Consider the following 23,015-nt stretch of genomic DNA (forward strand, 5'->3'; position numbering starts at 1 on the left):
TCGGGATATCCAAAATGAAAATGCATGAGATAAGTTTGCATGTCATGGAGACTCGGTATAGGCACATTTATCTCATGCATATTCATTGTGGATATCTTGAAAACCCGACTGGCGGTGGGGTCCCAAGACAGGTTTGGGAAGCCCTGGTTTATATATATATATATTTATTTATTTAAAAGCTTTTCTATACCGGTATTCGTGGGTACATCGTATCGGTTTACAGAGAACTTAATGTAGTACGTGGAACAAGGAGGAGAGAACTGGGAAGCAACGGGGTGGAACAGGAGAACGTAATGTTCATGATAACAAGGGGTAATATGCAGGGGGGGTGACAAAGGGGGTGACAATGGAATACATAGAACAGGAAGGGAGGGGCAGGGAAAGCAACAGGGTGGAGCAGGTTAGTGAGAAATAATGTATATGATAACAAGAGATAATATGCAATGTACAAAAAAGACATGAAAGGCGGGAGGGTAAGGGGTGATGGGAGGCTATAGCTATGTATAAAAGGCTTGTCAGTCACACTGCCTTGTCTGTGACCTGCAAGTGGTGCCCAGAAAAGTGCCAGGTACAGTGTACAAAGACAGCATGCGCTGACTGTGAAGCACTGTCACACATAGGGACACACACATGCATAGGTACGTGCACTTCCACACACACAGGCTGTTATTGACCTGACCACCCAAGCAACGCCAGGTAATGTTCGCCAATATGCTCTGCCTGCGAGCCCTGATTCCTGTGCTCCCAACAGGCACAGGGGCAGGCAGGCAGTGGCAAATACAAGCACACGCAGAAGCTTGCACAAGCGCTCACAGTTCACAAAAGCACGCAAGGCTTCCACATGTACACACAGACACACACACTTTTCACTAGTGTGTGTGTGTATATATTTGAAATTTCAGAACAGTAGCAGGATCAATTCTAAGTTCAAACTCAGGTTGACCCAGCGGATTCAACACTTGGTTGTGTTGCGCGAGCCGGATGACTTGATGATCTGGGGAAAGAAATAAGCATGGGGGGTAACTTGCTGGTGCGGTGCTTAGTCCCCTTAACCAATAAGCCTAGGTACTGTTAACGCAGCTCCATCATTGCTCTCTGCTTAAACGGCAAGGGGTAACAGGGAACTGGATTCAGACAGTAACCAAACAGGGCCCTGACTTTCACGGTTTGGGAAACTGCTAAGCATGGGGGTAACCTGCACGGCGTGGCAGATACTACCATAAGCTTACTGGGCAGACTGGATGGACCTTTTCTGCTATCATTTCTTTGTTTCGCTGTATTCAGTTTACCCAGCAGCTGCATTCAAATTAAGATTGTTCTTGCATATTTGGAAGTCAGGTTTCTAAACTGACGCCCAGGCTTGAGAGAAGGGAGTTCATGCATTTTCAAGCTATCGACAGTGGGATCTGAGGGTAGGAAAAACCACTGGAATGCAGAGAGGGAAGTGAAGTTTTGGGCAGCTGAAAATAAAACAGGAAGCCTTTAGGATTGGGAAAAAAGGGGGCAGTCTTCGGCCATGGATTGTCAGCGTTGGCTCCTCTGTCAAGAAGAAAAGAATTCCACTTGGAAGTCAATTGCCTATGTAGGCTTCTTTCTGGAGAACATTTGCGCTTTTCCAATAGAGAAGAATAAACCTTTATATGGCGGGTGATGTCTAATTTTAATGCTTTTTAAAGACATCGGCACTCTCTCTTGCACACCGTCTCGGTTAACCTTTAAAATTCACCTGCTGTCGTGCTGAGTACGGACTATTAACCAAAAATATGTTGGGTTTAGTAGCAATTTTTTTTTTGTTGCTTTTTCTGTGGAACAGCTTCATGGTTCATTTTATGGTTGGATGTGCTTGGATTGTAGGGACTTGTTCCTGCAGGAAATCTCGGCAATCTCCATTTCAAACCCTGGAGCCTGTTGTGAACTGGCCCTCGGTGACCCATGAAATGCTGTATAAACAGGAACTTCTCAGTCTCTGGAACACGAAAAAGCAGGATTTGGGATTTAGAATCTCCCTGCCCGAACCATCTATACTGCAAATAATGATTTAAATTAATTTGAATAACTGAGGTGTAACATTGCTGTTTGTGTTTTGCTTTTGTCTAGTTTTACTGAGCAATTTAATCTGTAAACTAGCCAAAAAGGGAAACCTTTATTGAGTCCGGTGAGGCTGTGACTAGTAGAAATTACAGTAGATTGAATTGCAAACCTTGTATTGATGTTATTTAACCAAAAGAACCTGGAATTTGATCCCTACCTATGCAAAAAAAACTCTTTGTTGTACAAGAATGAAAAGGATCTTAGTTTAACTTTTCATTTGGAAAGCAGAGCTTGCAAAAGCTGCTATCATCATGCATTGGGACAGTACTGGCTCAGAAGGAAGTACTCCCTTGCACTAGGGCTTCCCCAGACCTGTCCTGGTGGCCCCCCACAGTCAGTCGGGTTGTCAGGCTAGCCACAAGGAATAGGCATGAGATATATTTGTATGCATTAGAGACGCCCCTCCCCCCGTACACACTTCTCATGCAGGCTTTCATATTCATTGTGGCTAGCCTGACAATCCGACTGACCCCGTGGGGTAACCAGGAGAGGTTTGGGGAGCTCTGCCTGGTCCCATGCTGGGGTATTAGATCCTGAGTCAGCCAGCGGGCACCATACTGAGCCCAACGTGCCATTACTAGAGCCTGAATGGGGCATGCTGTTTTTTTCTCTATCCGATCAAGGCTCAGCCAGTGATTTATGTTTCTTCCAGGGGGGACACAGCTTTTTAGCAAGAAACCAGTGGCAGTCATATTCTGCCTGGGGATGGCACACCCTCAGAATGGGACTGTGACTTTTACAATGTTGTTTTCTCTCTAATTCAGGGTCTGCCAGGAGCTTTTCTCTCTCCCCTTGGGTGCTATAGATTGTCGGAAGTCCTGATGGAGATTTATACCCTCCTGCAGTAAATTCTGCAGCTTGGGGGAGTTAGAGGACAGCTGGGTAAAAAAAAACCAAAAAACCCCACACAGCCTCTCCCCCCACTATAAAAACAAGCCTTGAATCGCATTTTAAATTAACGGCTTTCTATTCTCTTGCTATACACCCTCGGGGAACATTTCCCTATAGCTGATGTTTGCTTGTTGCTCCTGCATGGGGTATTAGCAGTTACCCCTGAGCTCCTGCTACAGGCGCAGCTGGGGTTCAGGACCCTCTGAAATCTGCTCCTAACCCTGGATGTGCAAGCAGGGTCTGCATTTAGCATTTTGTAGTAGGAGAGAGGGAGAAGTTTAAATGAATGGAGAGGCTTAGAGGCTAAAAAGCAAGGGCATTAAACATTGTGATAATCAGCAACTGATCTTTGAGAAAAGGCCAAAGCAGATCACCTGCTTGGATGCCCTCATGGAGAAAACTAGGAGGCATTTGAAAAGCAAAAAAAAAACCCAAAGTAAACCAACCAAGAAATAAATTACCCCCTTACAGATACTAAGCAAATATTTCGCAGTGAATATTTAATTTGGAAGCTAGATGTCCGGCTTCCCTATCAGCTTATGATGTTCCTTTCCAGGGAAGGTATTCAATGCCTTCAGTCCCTTTTGTTGTTTGAATGTGCTCACTGTGAGCTGGTTTCCATCTGTGTTAGCAAACCACTGCATCTACCCAGTGGCCAGGCTGGTGTAAATCAGCTTTCTGTTAGTAATGAAAAAAGCAAATGACTTTGGGTGAAACCACTTCAGAATTTTTAAGGGTTTTGAGTCACTGGAGCCCTTCTTTAGGTGGCCTTGGTTTAGGGATGCAGCTGAGAATGAAAGCAGCAAGAATGGCGTGTGCCTTTCCTCACACTAGGCAGTAGGTGGTAGTTAATAAAGGCCTCTTGGTTTCTGATTAGACTTGTGGTCTGCTTGGGGCAAGGAAAGAAGGATTTATGAGATCAGCATAAAGCATCTGTGCCAGGCCACATAGGAGCTAAGCCGTAGAAGGCATCTATCCCACGGAAAACTCGTGTGCCCAAGCTGCGACAGTCTCTCGATCCTGGCTCAACCTCCTCAGTCATCCTCAGGCTCATAGATAGGAGATTCAAGGAAGACCGTCATCTTTGACTGCTAAGCTTTGCTGATGATGAGGAGGAGAACTTTTGCTGTCTTTTTTAGCCTCAGTTCTGACTTCCGGCCACTAGAGGCAGTATATATACCTACATTGTTGTTCAGACTTGGAAGCCACATGTGCTAACATTCAAAACCTCTTTAAAAGAAAAAGAAAGAAAGAGAGAGAAAACGGGCTTGGGGGAAGAAGACGGAAATGTTTTATCCTCCCATTGATCTGTGTTGGAACTGGGGAAAATTTTAGGGAAATGGTTTATTTCCATGAGGGGGATATGTAAGGTGCTGTCTCCCCCCAGAAGGGGGAGAGTTGGTAAGTATGACCAGGCTCTTGCAGCATCTCCTCATTACTCAAGCCTGATAGAATATGACAGTATCTATTACATTTTGAACTTTTAAGATGGTGGACTTGATTTATTGAAGTCATTTCACATGGATACAGAATGGAGAAACGTTCTGAACAAATCTTTTCTGATGCTTGAATGTGGCTGTCTGGGAGGTGGCTTCCTGGTCATGTGGCTGTCTGGGAGGTGGCTTCCTGGTCACCTGGGAGGTGGCTTTCTGGTCATGTGGATGTCTGGGTGGTAGCTTCCTGCCGATGTGCCTGTTTCAGAGGGGGCATCCTAATGTGGCTGAGGCGTGACTTCCCACTGATGTGGCCCATTGGAAGGTGGCTTCCTGGTCACGTGGTTCTTTAGGAGGAGACTTCCTAACAATGGATCTTTGCAGGGAATGGCTTCTCCCCCTGATGTTGCCCTCTGAGAGGTGACTTCCTGCTAATGTGCCTGTTAAGCTTCCTACAAGGATAGGTCTTTGGTAAATGGCTTCCTGATTGTCAATAGAGATATATGGCCACTACTTAACACCAGTCTTTGCCATCCATCCTAACCAAGTCTTGTTTTTACCTTCCCAGGTGGAAGCAACAGTCTCCAGGGATTGTCCGAAGCTTCCCTGGACCAGTTAATTAGCGCCGGTAAGGATATTGACAATTACACTTTCTAGCTGTGCATTTTTAAGTATCGCTTATCTCTCTTGATCATAGCTCTGCAGGTTCATTACACAAATTTTATTTGCACACTATGAGAGCAATTTTCAAAGATTTATTCTGAGTAACTAAGCAGTTAGCCAGGTAAAATCAGTGGCAGAAAATTGCTCCTCAATTCCCCTTTTGTAGGTAAAAGTAACACTGCATGAATTTTTATTTATTTATTTATAAATATTTATATCTCGCCTATCCAGTGGGTTACAAACTACGTTCATAAAAAAATTCACATAACCACTACAAATAAAATATTGATCAACAACAGACATTACACACAAAAATAATAAAATTAAATCCTAAACTCAAGCAAGTACCTAGACAAACAGGAACACAGAAAAATAATCAACCACATTGGGCCAATGCAGTAATGACAGAGCCTATGGCTCTGTGGAAACCGTGCTAGATCATAAACAATACTTCTGCCTGTGCCATAGGATGGTGGGGCCGGCAAACAGGACCCCAGGGACTTAATTTTGAAATCCTTGTGTGTGATTTACGGTGCCAACTTTGGTGCTTGTTGGTGCAAAGCAAGTGCAAAGTCTACGTGTACCAAAGGACCCTTGGCACCAGTTGGCCTTGCATTTTAATGGGGCGTTTTCCCTTTGTAAATGTGCTTTCAGGCCCGAGGATGCCATCCTCCCCACTAGGTTTAAAAACAAACCTCTCTCTCCTCCTATATGACAGGTTGTGGTTGCCATAGCAAAGTATTTTTAATATTTTAGTTATGCAAAAAATGTATTGTTTTTATTTTTAAGGTAATGGCTTTAGAGGAGGATGTTCTATAAAGTATCATGGCCATGTGCATTATTTTAAGTGTAGCAGGTCCCCAGGCTTAAGACATAATTGGTTTCTGAAAAACATAGCTCAAGTCGAAACTGGTTGTCCTATAACAGCAATGTTAGAAATGGGAGAGATTGGTTTCAGCACAAGGACCCAATACCCAATTTTCACCAAAATAACCCAGAATTTAGTAATATATAGTACTGTAAAAAAAAAAGCAGTGAGACGTTTGAAAGCATTACTCTTGTTTTTGAGGCGAGGTCGTCTCTGGTACTTGTCCTATTGACGTCAAGCTCGCCAAGCCTCATGGCCATCAGCACACCAATATGTGCCCTCTGGGAGACGCCCTGGCGCCTTAGAGTCAAAATAAATATTGTAAACTGGATGATGGGTGTCAGTTTAGAAACCTAACTCTGAATCTTTGTAAGTGAAAACATCTTGAACTGAGGACTTCCTACGCATTTTCTGTAGTCTGGCAAATTGCGTTATTCTTTATCAATAGTTGGTCTTCAGAATAGGATTACCCTATGTGAGCGCGCTCTGTTCTTGTGCAAGGACCGTTTCTGCAGTCGTGTCAGCTGGTGTCGTCAAACTCCACTTAATGAATTAGTTACACACTAGAGAGGAGAAGGGGATGGTTTCTTTTTCCATATCCCCTTGACTTCTGATGTTGCTGGCTCCTCACTGTCTTCAGACATCATTGATTGGTCATCTGGGAGCAAAGATTCCTGGGATTTCAGCAAAGGTAGGACTTGAGTGCATGTGACGGCTGATGCTTCGCCTCTTCCAGATCAGGGCCCGGTCCTGCCTCTTGCATTAGGAGGCTGTCATTCCCGCGACTGCACGAGGTGGCTGGAGGCTGGCAGTGCCGGTATCTGCTCCGAGCACAGGGGGAGACTGAGTCACTGTGCTCTTTGCCACTTAACCATGCGCCTTTTGAGAAAGCCTCTAAGGATCAGGCTGAAAATCAGCACCTCCTTTTTACACATTTTAATTTCCTGCTGCTTCAAGGAAAGGGAAAATTATTTCCTGCCAAAGTCTTGTGGGAAAAGTATCACAGAACTTTTACCCAGTTCTTAAAATGTTGCACTTTTGTGCAGGGTAGAATTTTGTCTACAAAGTTGCTGTGCTGCAATTTTTTTTTTTTTCTGTAACAATTTTTTCCTGCTTCCTGAAGTTGCAAGAAATTGAAATCCTTGAGAGCCATAAAATGTGCTGTTTCAAAGCTGTGCAAATTGACAGGTCAGCTCTTTGCACCTCGTTTGTCTGACTTTTAATTCTGAGCCTTCGGGTCGTGGTGCCTAAGCTTTGCAAGCAGCGTAAGGCGGCACCATGTGAGTTCTCTCTTATAGATGCTGCATGCACTGGGGCTATGTAAACAGGCGTGCGGGTTCATTGACGTGCGAGATGCTAACGTAAGTCCTGCTGTATACGAGCATCACTGTGTGTAGGTTTGGTGCCAGAGGGCTATGAGGCCAGCAGCTCTGGCAGCCGAAGGAGTGGAGCGGTGGCCGTCAGATTATAAGAGGCACAGCCAACAGCACGTGTTAACCTATTATCAAGCACTGACAAACTGAACATTTTATAGGTAATGTATAACAAATATAAATTTTATTTTAGTAGTGTTTTGTGGCCTGCAGTGGAAACATCCATCTGCTGGACTGCTGGCAGCAAGCCGTTATCGCAGAACTGCACGAGTTAGCTCTGTAAGCTGGGTCGGTGCACCAGGAGGTGTCTTGTCTGTTTGGGATTCTCACCTGTCCGGATGTGGCTGTTTGACCTTCTAGTGATACCTGGAATGGCTCAAAAGGCCACACAGCGCGAGTCTATAAATAATCCCTGCAGACAAACATCTCTTACCCAGAAAAAAGAACACCCGCTCCCCTTTAAACACTAGTGCTTTAAAGAACCATGAGCATTCTGGCAGTCATGCGTGCTAAGTTACTTATTAAACCTCTAATTGAACAAGGAGTCTAAGGTGCTGATGCGACTCACTTTATTATACTCCCAACCAGCGTGCTGTTGGTGCTCGGTGCTTGGAATTCTCCTCCTGCTTCTCTCTTCTTTGCAGTTGTGTTTGGGGATTTTTTGCTTCCAACTTTTCCACTGGGCATTTCGGCAAAAGCCTTGCTTACCACCCTTTCTCTGGGCTTTGTGACAGATCAGAGATGCATCGATTCCCAACATCTGCTGCCAGTAACCTTTGAAAGGGCAGGCGATGCATCACCATAGAATTTTATCTATCTCTATCAGGGGTAATGGAAAGACAAGGATGACATCTAATCACACCTCTGCTGACAGACTATAAATCTGATCTAATATGGCCCTGGGAATGGCCAGTGGAGGAAAATGGGACATGGAGTTTCACAGTAGCATGGAGAGAGGCAAAGGCAAAAATAACAATGCTTCAAACAGCTCAGAAAGAGGCGAGAAAAAAACTGAAAGTATTCCAGGATGCTTGAACATTGAGAGAATTCAGGGCTCTAACAACTAGCCTAGTATGGGCGAGAGAGCTCGGAGCTCTGCAAGATGGCTGCCAAAGTTCCAGTTCTACCTTCAGCTGTCCACTGCCTATCCTTCAGTGAGCCATTTAACTTCCCCGTGCTCCAGCTTTCTTGTGCAGTCCTTGGGGCACATTGTAAGTATGTGAGGTGCCTTGTACATGGCTGCCCATACATACAGGCAGTCCATATAAATGACAAATACAGCTCTTTTATTAATATTACAGCAGCAGCTTTAGTGCTCAAGCTGTGAGCACCCATCAACCTTGTAATTCCAGATGTTTGGTGTTTCATACCAGCTCAGTCATCAGAGATCACCATCACCGGGCTACCTATCTATGAACTGGAGGATATGAATATGTATTTTGTGCGCTCATTGAGCCGGCTCTTCTACTATCCTTATCCTTGGTTACAGCTGACCATTCTGTCCTGTTTTGGAAACCACGCTATCACAAAAAAGTGCACTGACTCTGTCAAAAACTGCAAACGTTACAAATCATGAAGTGAGTGAAGACAAAGTACATGAAAGCAACAGCTTCAGTCATCTTAAATCAAACCACTATTGACGATACTATTAGTGTTAGGAGGTATCAGCAAGCCAGAGACGCGTGTGGCTGGCTAACCTGTGCCACCTCCGGTCTACTCGGTCATTTACCTCCAAAATAAACCTGTTTATTTTACACATGCAATAAAACCTCCACGTATAACAACGGAAAGCCCAGCAAATTGTCTCTGAAATTACGCACAACCCTCCTCCTATAGCGATATTGTACCCAATCCGACAGCAGCTGGGGTTTCGTTTAAGCAAACTGCTTCAGGGGAACAGATCGTTAAATAATACTTATCTCTCCACTGTGTTCTCCAGAAGACCAACGCACCTTAAACACGTATAATGACGCCATTATACATGTTTAAGACAATTTGAGATAACTGAAGCTGTTGCTTTTATTTATTCTGTTTTGGAAACCACCATGCCTTGGCATTTCTGGCTCTCATATTGGCTGACACACTCTTCTTTGTGCGTCTTCCCTAGTTTTAGTTGATTTGTCATCTAAGCCCATCACCTTTAACTGCCAGAGCTCCCTGAGGATCCATCCTGGACCCCTGTTTGTTCTCCACTTACCTCCGTGGCCTCTGCTCCCTCGTCTCTTTTCACAGTTGCTCCTGCCTTTGCTATTCGGATGACACCCAAATCTTTTCTTGTTTTCCTGCCACCTTATGGACTTCACCTTTTTTTTTTTTTTTTTTTTAAGGCACCCTGGGTAGTGACATCAGATAAATACCAAAAAAGAATTTCAGATTGCATATACCTGGTGCATCCCTTTTCTTTCCCTTTGGCTTTCTATTACCCCACTCTGCTCTATCAGCAAAGCATGCTCTGGAAGAGCCGCACCCTCATGAAACCCAGCAATGGCTAGAAATATCGAGGAGAGCAAGAACCGTAATGAAACCTCCAAAAGACAGAGGGAACCTTTCTATTTTTTTTTTTTTAACCCTGGAAATTAATCTTGCAGCCTTGAAAGAGTGCTCACTTGGTGTACGAGTGCTGTGGCTCAGCCCTCGAGTAGATCAGTGAAAGAATCTGAACTCCTGGAGAGTGTCTTTCACGCTTGTCTGCGAAACAGGAATTCTGTGTTTGGCCCTGGGTTCAGCTCTCAGAGGCAGTGGGTCAAGAGACATTAAGATGAGGCTGGTGCACACGTAGCAGGGTTTCTTCGAGCACAGTCTTGCAGCAAGATTATCTTCCTGGTAGAAGGGCAGAGTCCTGATGACTCTTTCGGATAATAGAAAGACTAGGGGGCACTCCATGAAGTTAGCATGGGGCACATTTAAAACTAATTGGAGAAAGTTCTTTTTTACTCAACGCACAATTAAACTCTGGAATTTGTAGCCAGAGGATGTGGTTAGTGCAGTTAGTGTAGCTGTGTTTAAAAAAGGATTGGATAAGTTCTTGGAGGAGAAGTCCATTACCTGCTATTAAGTTCACTTAGAGAATAGCCACTGCCATTAGCAATGGTAACATGGAATAGACTTAGTTTTTGGGTACTTGCCAGGTTCTTATGGCCTGGATTGGCCACTGTTGGAAACAGGATGCTGGGCTTGATGGACCCTTGGTCTGACCCAGTATGGCATGTTCTTATGTTTTTAAGGCAAAGCACCTACACTTGAGACTGCAAAGCCTGTGTCTTGGTAGCCGATAAGGCTCCTGATAATTTTTAGCATATCGCTTATGTCTGCTTGGTAGCACACCAAATACTAAACTTAAGTTGCTGCTACTTATCTGTAAAGGAGGCAACCCATTTTGGTTAGTGTTGCCCCCTGGCCAGTTCTGTACTTATGCAGCCTGGATGAACATATCTCAAGTGACCTCTGTCCCACTGATTCAGGCCTGAGCCTTGATGCACCATTTTGTGGGACATGGACAGCCAGTTCAGTGAGAAATTAGCTAGATGTGTTGAAGCGTTGGTCCTGTAGTCTCAAAAAGAACATTTTCAGTTGGGCCCCACTACTGCTTTAAGCGGCACGACTCGATAGGGTTAGGCCAGTGGTAAGTGTGATAAAATAGATGTCTTTCCTCTCTGTGTGTGTGCCTTCAGAAATTATAGTTATGCCCAGCTGTAGAGATTTAACTATGCTCCTGGCAAGTAGAGTATATAATTCAAACTCTAAATGTAGCAAACATGACTGCCCATAAAGGCTGTATCTCTTTTTTTTAAGACAGCTAGTCAGGATGATATTTGCAGGGAAACTGCGCCAGAGAGAAATTCAGCAAAGGATGAACCACATTGGTTTGGGTTTTGTCATGGGGGATGTTATGGTCCTGCCAGGTGGTTTTGGAGAAGAGGTCATTCAGATGTGCGTACGTTCACTAAAATAGACATTTGAGAAAATAAGCAAGAGGGACCTTTTAAAATTACTCGGTGTGCTGAAAAGTTAATAAAATGCATAGCAAGAACATTTGAAGTGTATGCACTAGGCAGAGGTCTGTGACTTTTGGCACTTGATGAGATTTTGCTGTAATCAAGCAGAAATGTTTGTTTTTTATATCTTCATTTTAGAGAGCTCGATGACATCGCATGGTAGTGGTGTTGGATGATGTCATGATGGGTAGCAACACAGTGCTACTGTAGACCCATCACATATGCAAGAATCGAAGCAGTAGATTCGAAGTAACAAGGGATTACTTGATGCTTCATTTTATGTCTTTTATTAAGCATGTTTTTATAAGCATTGCAAAGCCCCTGTTACATTTATTAGCATGCAAACAAAAACAAAGACTACAAAACTATTTTCAAACTGTGCACACCCAGTGTAATGCAAAGTACTTCAAAACATTTTTTGATGATGAAACCGCATCAGCAAGCCTGACAACGGCCGTGTAAATCACTTGCCATTCGGACCACTCGTCATTTGCGGTGTTTATACGTCCATGCAAAATGCTTTTTTATATTATTTCAAAATTTTTTAGGCAATCACATAAACGATATCTGTTCCTCCATGGAAAATTAATGTTAAGCCCGACAACGGCCGGTGTTTCGCGATCAATATCGCTTCTTCAGGAGTCAATTGCAAAAGATCATGGAACAGATGCTGTTTAAAAACAGAGAAAAAAATGCATGAAAAGAATGTGATATCGTAATGTACTTAGCTTAAGGTGTCACAGCACGCGAACCTTTATCCCGGACGATACCGTCTCCACAGTTGATAAACTCCAGCGGGACAGAGTGCATTACACTGGGTGTGCACAGTTTGAAAATAGTTTTGTAGTCTTTGTTTTTGTTTGCATGGTTTACGGTGATAAGACTAGATTTGGTTCTTTTGTTTTTTACATTTATTAGCATGCAATAATTCTGGGTCCCTGCTAAAGATGCAATGCTTACAGTGCCTGCCTGGAGAAACCCAGATTGTTGCATTACAGCTCAAACCATGCCCTGGGGTGTTCCCTCCCACCTCATTTATGTTCTGTGTTTCAAGCAAGAGTTTTCATATCCTTATTGGTCCTTGAGAAAGCTGTAGGCCGTGACACTCTTATTGACCCAGCTTAAGAATGTTCCAGAGATGATGCTGCATATAAGATTTCTAGACCATGCAGGTCCTTTGTTCATGCTCTTCACACTGCAGTAGTTTTCACAGAAAAGATGATGAATGCATGGAATTGCCCTCCTGGAAGAGGCGGTGAAGATGAGAATGGTAATGGAATTCAAAAGGTCATGGGTCAAATGGAAAGGATCCTTAGTGGGAATGATGAAATGGGGTAATCTATGTTACTACCCTAAGCAACTTGCTGGGCTTACTGGATGGATCATTTTGGTCTTTATCTGTCTGCATTAACTGTTACTATATTTGATGTAAATAATAGATAGAGGTAATGGCCTTCCCTATGGATGAATTTGTCTTTTGTTTTTATTGGTGTGCCATATCAGTAGCCAGTCTTGAGTCGTTCTTGCAGTGCATGATGTAACAGGTGTAATTTATCAAGGGGTAGATGTTCAAATGGTCTAGACACTTAACTTCAGGAGTTAGTTGCTTAGGTCACCCTCTTCGAAAATCTAGTCCTACCAAGCAGCTAAATATAGCTGCTCAAAAAATGGGTGTTGTAGAGGCAAGGTGAGGTGATGGGAATGGGAAAGGAAATTCATATGGAGATCAAATGTTCAAACACAGTAGAGCATTATATATCCAGAGACCCATTATCCAGAAAATCTCATTATGTGAAAATGTATCTCTTGCTGGACTCATCTCTTCCCCGCTCCTGCCATCACTTCTCTCTATCTCTCTCACTGTTCACAGCTCAGATCAGCTGTTTGAACTGCATGGTACTCTCTTGATTAATTGATGGAACACCTCCACACTTTCAACACCTGTGAACCTTGACAGAAAGGGAGATGTCCGCAGCAGGAACAAATACAAGAAGGGCTGAGGCCAGGTTGAGACATGGGCAGGAGGGGCTCAAGTCAGATAGCAAGAGGGTTGGGCCATGATATGGGGTAGGGGAAGTGAGGACTCAAAATTTCCCTTATCCCAAAACACAGTTTTATCTAGAGCGGTCTTGGCCCAACCATTCTGGATAAACAGTGCTTTGTTGTATGTGTATGTATTTTCCAGCACGTAGTTCATTCGAAGATAGAGGAAACACAAGATATTTTTGTATCTGCATAGGTTTTAGCAAATTTTCAAAGAGAAATATCCTAGGTAGTTTCTTTTTGAGGCTTCACTACCAGCCTATTAGCTATAACCAGGTCTGCCCAACCAGTGGTTGCTGAGATGGCTCTGCATTTTTCAGAGGACTCATTCCCGGTTTTGATTATGCCAAGGTTCTACCCTTAGACATAGAGCAGGAGAGTATCACTAATGAATATGCATCCTTGTGAATGGGCACTAAGACACTGGCATGCTGCCAAAAAGAAAAGAGAGTTGCCACAACAGTCATAGCCATTCACACCTGCCTCTTCATTACACTGGGTTAAGCTGTAACGGGGGCATACAACCTTGTTTTTCCCAATATGTGGACTCATAATTGCCAAGCATTGGGCATCCCTAGCTCTGCCTGCTTGTGACTCAGGGACATTCCACATCAAGTGGACCAGTTTTTAAAATCGTCCCCACTCGACCATCTCTGATTTTGCTGAAAATTTATAAGGATGTACATGTATGTTTGAAACGAGGTTCTGTAAAGTTTTAGGGCCAGATATCAAATACCTGTGGCACTGTTGCCCTTTCACTGGAGGTCCCACCAAGCCCGCGGCTTCAGCTACGAGGATTTTGCAAACTTTGGCACATAGCCATTATAGAAATATAGTGGCTATGATGCTGAAATTGGACATACTAGCTCAACTTTTGCTGGTGAACACGAAAAAATTAGTACCAGCAATCACAAAACAACATGTCGGTCTTAATTTAGTGTCAAAGTGGCTTAAAAATCACGCGACATGACATTTAAGCCATACTTTGACCAAGTATAACTCAAAATCAAACACCACTAGTAACTGGTGCTTTACCCTGTATACCAAACAGCTACATGACTTTGCATTGCTGCAATATCAGGGTCAAAGCATATGTATTTGTGGAGATATTCACACCCACATATGATGAAAAACGTTTAATGATCAAATCTGACCTATTTTTAAGATCAATTATCTCAAAAAGGGTACCCCTAAAATCTATTTATTTTGATATCAGTGGAAAGAGCAAATTTTTCTCTACAAGGATCATCATTTTCTTTTTTGGAGTCTCTCAGTTTAAGAAAAGAAAAATGCCACTGAACATAGCGTTTTTTAATCATATGCAATGAATGGTAACTGCACTATTTAAACCCTTGCGTTGGTCCATGGTGGTTATACCACTACCAATTCCCTAAGAATTGGTATTATAATCCTATTAAGAATTGTAATAATGCCAAGTCTTTTGAGAATTGGCAGCCCCATCGCCTAGGGGCCACGCCCGATAGCCGTGCAAGGCCAGCCACGGGCGGTCTCTTTATCGCAGGTTCCGAAGCCTCAGGAGCCTCCCATTCCCGCAGGATAAGGAGCTTAAGCATGGGGTGGAAGGGAAAGGCCGAGGCCGGAGCCCGGAGCCCTCCCAGAACCGGGTTCATATCCTTAGGGAGCGAGGCCATGAGATTATCCACGGAGGGACTCTCCAGACCCAGCTCCTGCAAAACAAAAGGGAGGAGGGGCTCTAATTCCTCCTTACGAAAAAGACGGAGGGCTCTAGGGTCATCCCCTTCTGGGGGGGGCATCCGCCGAATCCGAGGAAGCAGCGGGGTCCAAGGACACGGGAGACACCGGGGGGGGGGGGGGAGGAGCACCCCCGGGACCACCCGCACCAGTCCCTGGGGCTCCGCGGCCGGTCCAGTGGTCAACGGCGCTGAGTGAGGGATTTTTGGTGGGGGGGGCAAGGGGGGGGCTTTTGTCCAGCTCATGCAGGCTAGCTAGATAAGATTTGTGCATGAGGAGGACAAAATCCGCTGAAAAAGGGACGCTGGATTTGGCGGGGGGGGGGGGGGGGGGGAGAGGGAAGGTCAGGACCCCCCTCCTGGGCACTTTATGGCTTGGGAACCAACAAAAGATACCCAATATTAGGCTTGGGATCCTAGGCTAAGACACCCACCCTCAGGCTTCGGAACCTGCGATAAAGAGACCGCCCGTGGCTGGCCTTGCACGGCTATCGGGCGTGGCCCCTAGGCGATGGGGCTGCCAATTCTCAAAAGACTTGGCATTATTACAATTCTTAATAGGATTATAATACCAATTCTTAGGGAATTGGTAGTGGTATAACCACCATGGACCAACGCAAGGGTTTAAATAGTGCAGTTACCATTCATTGCATATGATTAAAAAACGCCATGTTCAGTGGCATTTTTCTTTTCTTAAACTGAGAGACTCCAAAAAAGAAAATGATGATCCTTGTAGAGAAAAATTTGCTCTTTCCACTGATATCAAAATAAATAGATTTTAGGGGTACCCTTCTTGAGATATTTGACCTTGAAAATAGGTCAGATTTGATCATTAAACGTTTTTCATCATATGTGGGTGTGAATATCTCCACAAATACATATGCTTTGACCCTGATATTGCAGCAATGCAAAGTCATGTAGCTGTTTGGTATACAGGGTAAAGCACCAGTTACTAGTGGTTTTTGGTTTTGAGTTATACTTGGTCAAAGTATGGCTTAAATGTCATGTCGCGTGATTTTTAAGCCACTTTGACACTAAATTAAGACCGACATGTTGTTTTGTGATTGCTGGTACTAATTTTTTCGTGTTCACCAGCAAAAGTTGAGCTAGTATGTCCAATTTCAGCATCATAGCCACTATATTTCTATAATGGCTATGTGCCAAAGTTTGCAAAATCCTCGTAGCTGAAGCCGCGGGCTTGGTGGGACCTCCAGTGAAAGGGCAACAGTGCCCCAAGTATTTGATATCTGGCCCTAAAACTTTACAGAACCTAGTTTCAAACATACATGTACATCCTTATAAATTTTCAGCAAAATCAGAGATGGTCGAGTGGGGACCACTGGTCCACTTGACATGGAATGACCCTCCACTCTTAAGTGGCTAATGATGGAGCAGATTTCCTTTTGAATGTTCTCGCTTGATCTGCTCCAAATATGTGTATGATGAATGTCCAAGGATGACGCGTAAGAGCCGCCTCCTCTTTCCTTCCATCTCTCTTGCTTGTGGTGATGTGGGAAGATGCCAGTGATTTGGAGTTTCCGTTTTTTTCAGCACATACGTGAAGCATTCCTGTAAACATCCTCTGCTGTGTATACCATCAGCAGTGCTAAGCATTTTCCTTTTTTTTTTTTTTTTTTTTAAAATCTGGAAAAGCTTTGAGCAATTCAGAATGGCAGGAAAATCTTGAGTGGGCAAAACAGGAGGAGAGGTTTCACCTGCACCGACTCTGCAAGGATTGGCCTTGATGCAGACCCTGCAAATGGGGAACATGCTGAGAGAGAGGATGACAGAGCCACTCCCCTGGAACACTAAAAGGCTTGGTGATTTAGACCCTGCATGTTCAGCTAATATTTTGTATCCGTTTTATTTATTAAGAGTTGGAGAACGCTGACAGAGCCTGAGTCTTATTGACTTAAGTCTCTCCTGTGAAAACTGCTGATCTGCTCCTACCTCTCATTTGTTACCTCTATACTGCATGCACGGGTAAATGAGATGAGAAATGCTTTCATCACCTGCAGATCAGAAAAATTACACCACCCCCCAAAAAATAGTTCTAATTTCAGTTCTACCACTGGTTCTCTGTGAGCACTTTCTCCGTAAGCCTTTGTTTCCCCAGATAAAAGTGAGTGTTAATGAATAACAATGTTTTCTTCCCTTCTCTTGCATCCCACTTTGGAAGCTAATTTATACATCAGGCACCAACATCACCCCAGGCGTGGCTACTCTCAGTTCCTCGTTACAAATGTTATTTATTTATTTTGTGAACCAGCGGTTTCTTCCTATTCCTTTGTACATCCCACTCGGCTGGAATCAGGGCTGGGATCTGGTGCCATAAGCCTCCATTTGCACCTACTCAGGGATTTTAAAAATTGTATGTCCTCCCCCCACCCCAACATATACCTGGTCTGGTCAAATAAGTGATGGTCCCCTGGGCCAGGGGCCGTGCGGCAGAGCTCCCTCTGGAACCTTGCAATCATGGGCTCTGAACTCGGCCACCAGGTGTCACCCTTGAGCATTGACCATGGATCCTGTCATCAGCCGACCGGGGAAACAGAAGAACTGACTCAGAGATTGAACCGGCTTAATGCATTAACAATTCTAAAGAGCATCGGTATCCTGGTCAGATGAACACTGCGATGTCCAATGTGTACATATTTTTATTCTCCTTATCATGTGTTCTAGCTGTCTCTCTCTTAGCCTCCATCGGTCCTTTGCTCTCCCATAGTATGCTCCATGCCTTTCCACATGTTACTAACAGTGGGAAGGGGAAAAGGTACCATCTGCTTTATAGTATCCACGTGATGTATTGGTAGAGCGTAGACAAAACCCCAAGGCACAGGTTGTAAGGAGCAGATGAAAAAGCCTCTCTCTTTTTTTTTTTTTTTTTAAATGTGCCTTACCAGTCGCAGACCCGGCTCTTCAGAAGATTTATTCAGTCTTTATCTCTTCACTGCCTTTTGCATCCCAAGCCGCTGACTTCATTACCAATCTCCAGTTTTCGAAAGTTGCCTTTGTAAGTAAAACCCCATTTATTCAGTCCTCGGTTTCAATCAGTAGCTATCGTTCTTTCAAAGCACTAAACAAACAGTGGATTAAAACAACATCCATGCTGAGAATGACTTCATGGCATTGGAGTCTGTGGCATTTATTTTCTACACCATCTATTGTTTTGTTTTGGTGTTTTGGGGAAGGCGGTTACTACTGCTCTTTCTACCCTGTTAATTAAGCTGTCTTATTTAGCTTGGTTTTAAGAGAAACAGGGAGCTAATGAATTTGTTGGCAAACGCTGAATCCACACTGGCCTGTTCTTCCAGCCATAACCAGAGAAAACAAGAAATGCTTGAAAGTGAGCGGTGTATCTTATTGTTTGAGACATCATCGCCTCCTGCTTGGACAAGAGGAGCCGCGAAGCACAGCAGCACTAATTATTTAACTTCTTTCTATTTTTGTGTGGCATGAGATGTCCTGGACTCGTAGAGGCGTTGGTCCATGGAATCAGAAAATTAGGGCTGGAAGAGACCTGTGATTTTGTCTGTCCATCTGTCTCCAGGCAGCTTCTCCGTTACCTGAGCCATTTCAGATGTACGTCTTAATCTACTCTTAAAATTCTCCATTGATGGAGAGGTACCCACAACCTCTTCTCAAAAATAACATTTTCAGTGCGTAACTTTCCATACAGTCAGAAAGTATTTTCTAATGTTCTGAGGTGGAATGTCCTCTGTGTATTTCACCATCTTCCCTACTCCACACCCTCCCTTTCATTGATCTAAAAATTGCTAACAAGTCAACCCTCAGTCGTCTTTATGAACTAAATAAGCCCAGCTTCTTCACAATCTCCTCACAGGTCACATTTTTCAGGTCTCTACTTATTTCTGTTTGTCTCTTTTGGACTTACTCCGATTTCTGCATATCTTTAATTAAGCATAATGTGATATGTGTGTGTGGTGTGATCATATAACAGCCCCACATGTGTCACCTTGTCAGCCAAAGCAATATTGGGTGTTCAGGTCAGTGCACCATTTAACACGTGGTTGGGTGTGCGTTTTGAATGTGCTAAACTTATACCTGATGCAATACTGGGATTAGCACGTCCAGAATGTACATCCAGTCGAGCGCATAGCTAATGGTGCTCATCACATGCAAATTCCATGTAGATGAGGCTATTAGCTATTACCCTGCAATGCCAAAAATTGCCCATAGGCTAAGGTGCCCATTTTAACGCAGCAAATTTAATGCCTGCTTGGGAGCAGATGTTAAAGCATGCCACGCTCAAGAACTCATGAAAAAACCAAAAACAATTATTTCTGTGACTCCTCCTATTAGTATCGTCATGATACAGTAGGAGGAACCACAGAAAGCAGCATCCCCAAGCTCTGGCCCAATAAATTAATATTGAGTGTTAGGCACTTAATATTAATTTATTGACTCCTTCACTTACTGCCAATTTGTCCATTCACTGTCACATGTCAGTGAAAGGACCAGTCCCCTTTCAGGACAACCTGACATTGTCAGTGAAAAAGACCAATTGGGAACAACCCAGCTGGGGGAGGGAAGGAAGCTCTGGCCAGGCTGTTGTGAATGCACTAGAGATGTGCATTGTGCCGGCGATCGTTTCCGCTTTCGATTTCGTAAAACTGTGGGAAATTTCGTATCTCCCACGGTTTGGTATTTTTTTTTTTTTTTTTTTTGCGAATTGTTTCTGGATTAAAAACGTTAGTGCGCACTGTCAGGAGTTTAGCGCACACTAAACCGAAAAACGATTTGTCCCGAAAATTCGTGGAAAATGTGATCGTTTATCGGTTGTGCCGATACATGATGAATTAGAAAATATTTTAATTCGTCAAAAAAAAATGATGCACATCCCTAGAATGCACAGCCACTCTCTTGGGCGCCCTATGCAGAATGCTAGGGACGTACAAATTATCCATTGCACATCCCTTTTAGTGCAGCCGCTCCTTTGCCTATTGCATCAACTGCCCAGGAGAGATGGATGTGCGCGCATTCAAAAAAATATGCTCCCAGTTTGGACGCACGTTTTTTACATGATATTACATCAGCCTGTGTGTATTTACAATCAAAAGATTTTATGTAGATTTCCTTCAGTGGTATTCCTATTGTCAGTAAATTTAATGAAATAAAAAAGGACCTATGTTTTTATTTCATCTGTCCATCTCTAATTCTGATGTCACAGGTGCTGGACAGGTCATTCAAGCCAGAATATAAGCACTAGTATGGTAGAGACTGCCACTGTAGCAATCTGGCAGCTGAAGCAGCAGGGTTGGGGGACTCCTCAAGGACTGCTAGTCAAAGAAGAGAAGGATCTGGCGGCTGGCAGAGCAGTGGGGCTGGCAGGGTTTCATGAGACCCTGCCAGCTGAAGATGAAATGGAGCTGGCAGCAAACACCTTGCAGGAGTCCCCTCTGGACCCCGGAGCCCTGATCCTGTCATGAGCCATCTGCTAGTTTTGCACACACATACACCACAGTCCCTCACCCATTCCGTGCAACCCAACCACCCCTCCACATGCATCCCCTTTCTCTACCCCATCCCAGCACATAGACCACATCCCTACTTCACCACCACCTGGCCATACACACAAAGCATTGCCTCAAAACCTTAACCCAAGGGGAGAGTATGAGAAGGAGCTCTGTCTTGCTGACCTTACCATTGCCCCTTTGAATTGGTTCCTGAGTCTCCTGTGAAACCTCCCTGATGTAATTTGGATGTGCCTAAGCTCTTTAAAATCTGTCTCCTGTGGCAAGTATGTGGGGAAAGTGTGAAAAGGAGCACTGCCTTGCTGGCCTTACCATGGTCCCTTTGGACTGGCACCTGCTCGGCCTCATTTGAATGCACCTGGGCTCCTCAAAATCTGCACCCTATGGCATGCCAAAGCCACACGCCAAAGGGGTTCACCCCTAGGGCTGGTTTTACATCTGCTCCATCTCCATGTTTTTGGAGGTTTTGGAATGGGCGAGAAAAAGAAAGTAGTTGTTAGTCTACTTATCCATGTCATCTACTGTCTCTTCATCTGCTTAGCCCACTTTGGAAGCCTTCCATTTTGTTCGGCACCAAGGTACTGAGTTAGGCTTGGAAGTGTTTCTCCATCCACCAAAGACTGTTTCCTTAAGAACCTAAGAAGTTGCCACACTGGGTCAGACCAAGGGTCCATCAAGCCCAGCATCCTGTTTCCAATAGTGGCCAATCCAGGCCATAGGAACCTGGCAAGTACCCAAAACATTAAGTAGATCCCATGCTTCTAATGCCAGTAATAGTGGCTATTCCTTAAGTCAGCTTGATTAATAGCAGTTAATGGACTTCTCCAAGAACTTATCCAAACCTTTTTTAAACCCAGCTATATTAACTGCCCTAACCACATCCTCTGGCAACAAATTCCAGAGCTTAATTGTGCGTTGAGTAAAAGACTTTTCTCTAATTAGTTTTAAATGTGCTTCTTGCTAAGTTCATAGAGTGCCTCCTAGTCCTTCTATTATCTGAAAGAGTAAATAACTGATTCACATTTAGCCATTCGAGACATCTCATGATTTTATAGACCTCTATCGTAGCTCCCCTTAGCTGTCTCTTCTTCAAGCTGAACAGCCCTAACCTCTTTAGCCTTTCCTCACAGGCAAGCCATTCCATTCCTTGAGTCCTGTTGACTGATTTTCTTCTCAAGTGGGCCCTGAGGTCTCTGCAGGATGTGGGAGAGGGGCCATTATGGGGGTATCTCCCATTAGTGTCTCTCTACATAATGGGGATGTTCCTGCTGTTGGGAACTCCCTGTTTTAGAAGATTCCCAAATGACTTCAGGGATATTAGATCAACCTGGGCTAGTGAAGCCTGCTGTTATTACCCTCATGGGATTGGAAACATCAATTTCTTCAAAGATTGATAAAACATTGTCCTTAATGGAGGATTTGTCTATGCAAGTTAACATGCATTCACAAGTGACTAAGGAGTAGAAAAAAGAAATTGAGGAGGTTAAGAAATCATATAAGAGGTTACATGATTGTGAAGTAATCTTAAAGAAAGATAAGCAAGTTTAATAAAGAGATAATTACTTCATAAGATTCAGAATATGGATAACTTTTCAAGAAGGTTATATTTGAGATTCCTCAGTTTTCCTTCAAATTTCCCCATTAGAGCTGTGTAAATTTTATGTAGAATTATTGAAAATTCCTAAGGAATCTCTTCTGCTGATTTCAAAGAGATTTTATTTGCCTAATCATGCTGATGCTTTCTCTACAGAGCCTTTTTTGAGACCAGATGTGTCTTCAGATAGTCTTGACCTCATAGGATTTTTAGAACAATCCCAAACTGCAGTTACAAATAGAGCAAACCTTTTGGTTATATTTGCACTTCAGCCAGTTAAGAAATGGACATTGAAACTGTTTTTTCGTCTATAGAGTACTCTCTTTTTTTAGGTCAGAATATTGCTGTGTTCCCTGATGTTTCTAGGGAAACGCAACAAAGAAGAAAATTGTTTCTTGCAAAAAAGTCAAAGAGTCTTGGCTCTAGGTGCTATTTTCCGTTTACGTTTTCCCTGTAAATGTATTTTGAAATTGGATGGTGTGAAATATATATATTTTTTGATCCAGATCAGTTGGAAGTTTTTTTTTTTTGTTTTTTTTTAATGCAGCAGGACGTCTCCCAGTGATGCTCTATCAAGAATTGTTAAGAAAACCCTGCCTTAATTGTTTAACCTTGATTAAGGGGATATTCTTTATTCTTGCTTAATTCTCCACTAGTGTGATCTGACTAATGATGAGAATTGTTTTTTTTCCTTTTTTTTTTTTTTCATCATTTTTTTCAAAGTCAAGCTTTCTTGATTTGTTAATTTTGAAATTTGAATAAAGAGATTCATGCGATGCAATATTATCGCGTAAAAAAACGTGCATCCAAATTGGGTGCATGTTTTTTGAATGTGCACACATCCACCTCTCCTGGGT

At 43.5% G+C, this 23,015-nt stretch overlaps 1 protein-coding gene across 7 annotated transcripts in view; it reads left to right on the top strand.

Annotated features, from left to right (window-relative positions):
- The window catches only part of CADM1 (cell adhesion molecule 1), a 564,860-nt gene that overhangs the window by 420,581 nt on the left and 121,264 nt on the right, over positions 1 to 23,015 (top strand). For 6 of the 7 annotated variants that reach the window (XM_029572377.1, XM_029572372.1, XM_029572371.1 and 3 more), the window contains one exon: positions 4,984 to 5,043. The exons of the other annotated variant lie outside the window; for it this stretch is intronic. Coding sequence is in view for 3 of the 6 variants with exons in the window: in XM_029572372.1 (XP_029428232.1) it covers positions 4,984 to 5,043 (60 nt within the window). In the remaining 3 variants the exon portion in view is untranslated. The remainder of the gene's footprint in view (positions 1 to 4,983; positions 5,044 to 23,015) is intronic. 7 annotated transcript variants of the gene reach the window in all.

This window comes from Rhinatrema bivittatum, chromosome 12 (genome assembly GCF_901001135.1).
Source record: "Rhinatrema bivittatum chromosome 12, aRhiBiv1.1, whole genome shotgun sequence".
Taxonomy (NCBI): Eukaryota; Metazoa; Chordata; class Amphibia; order Gymnophiona; family Rhinatrematidae; genus Rhinatrema; species Rhinatrema bivittatum.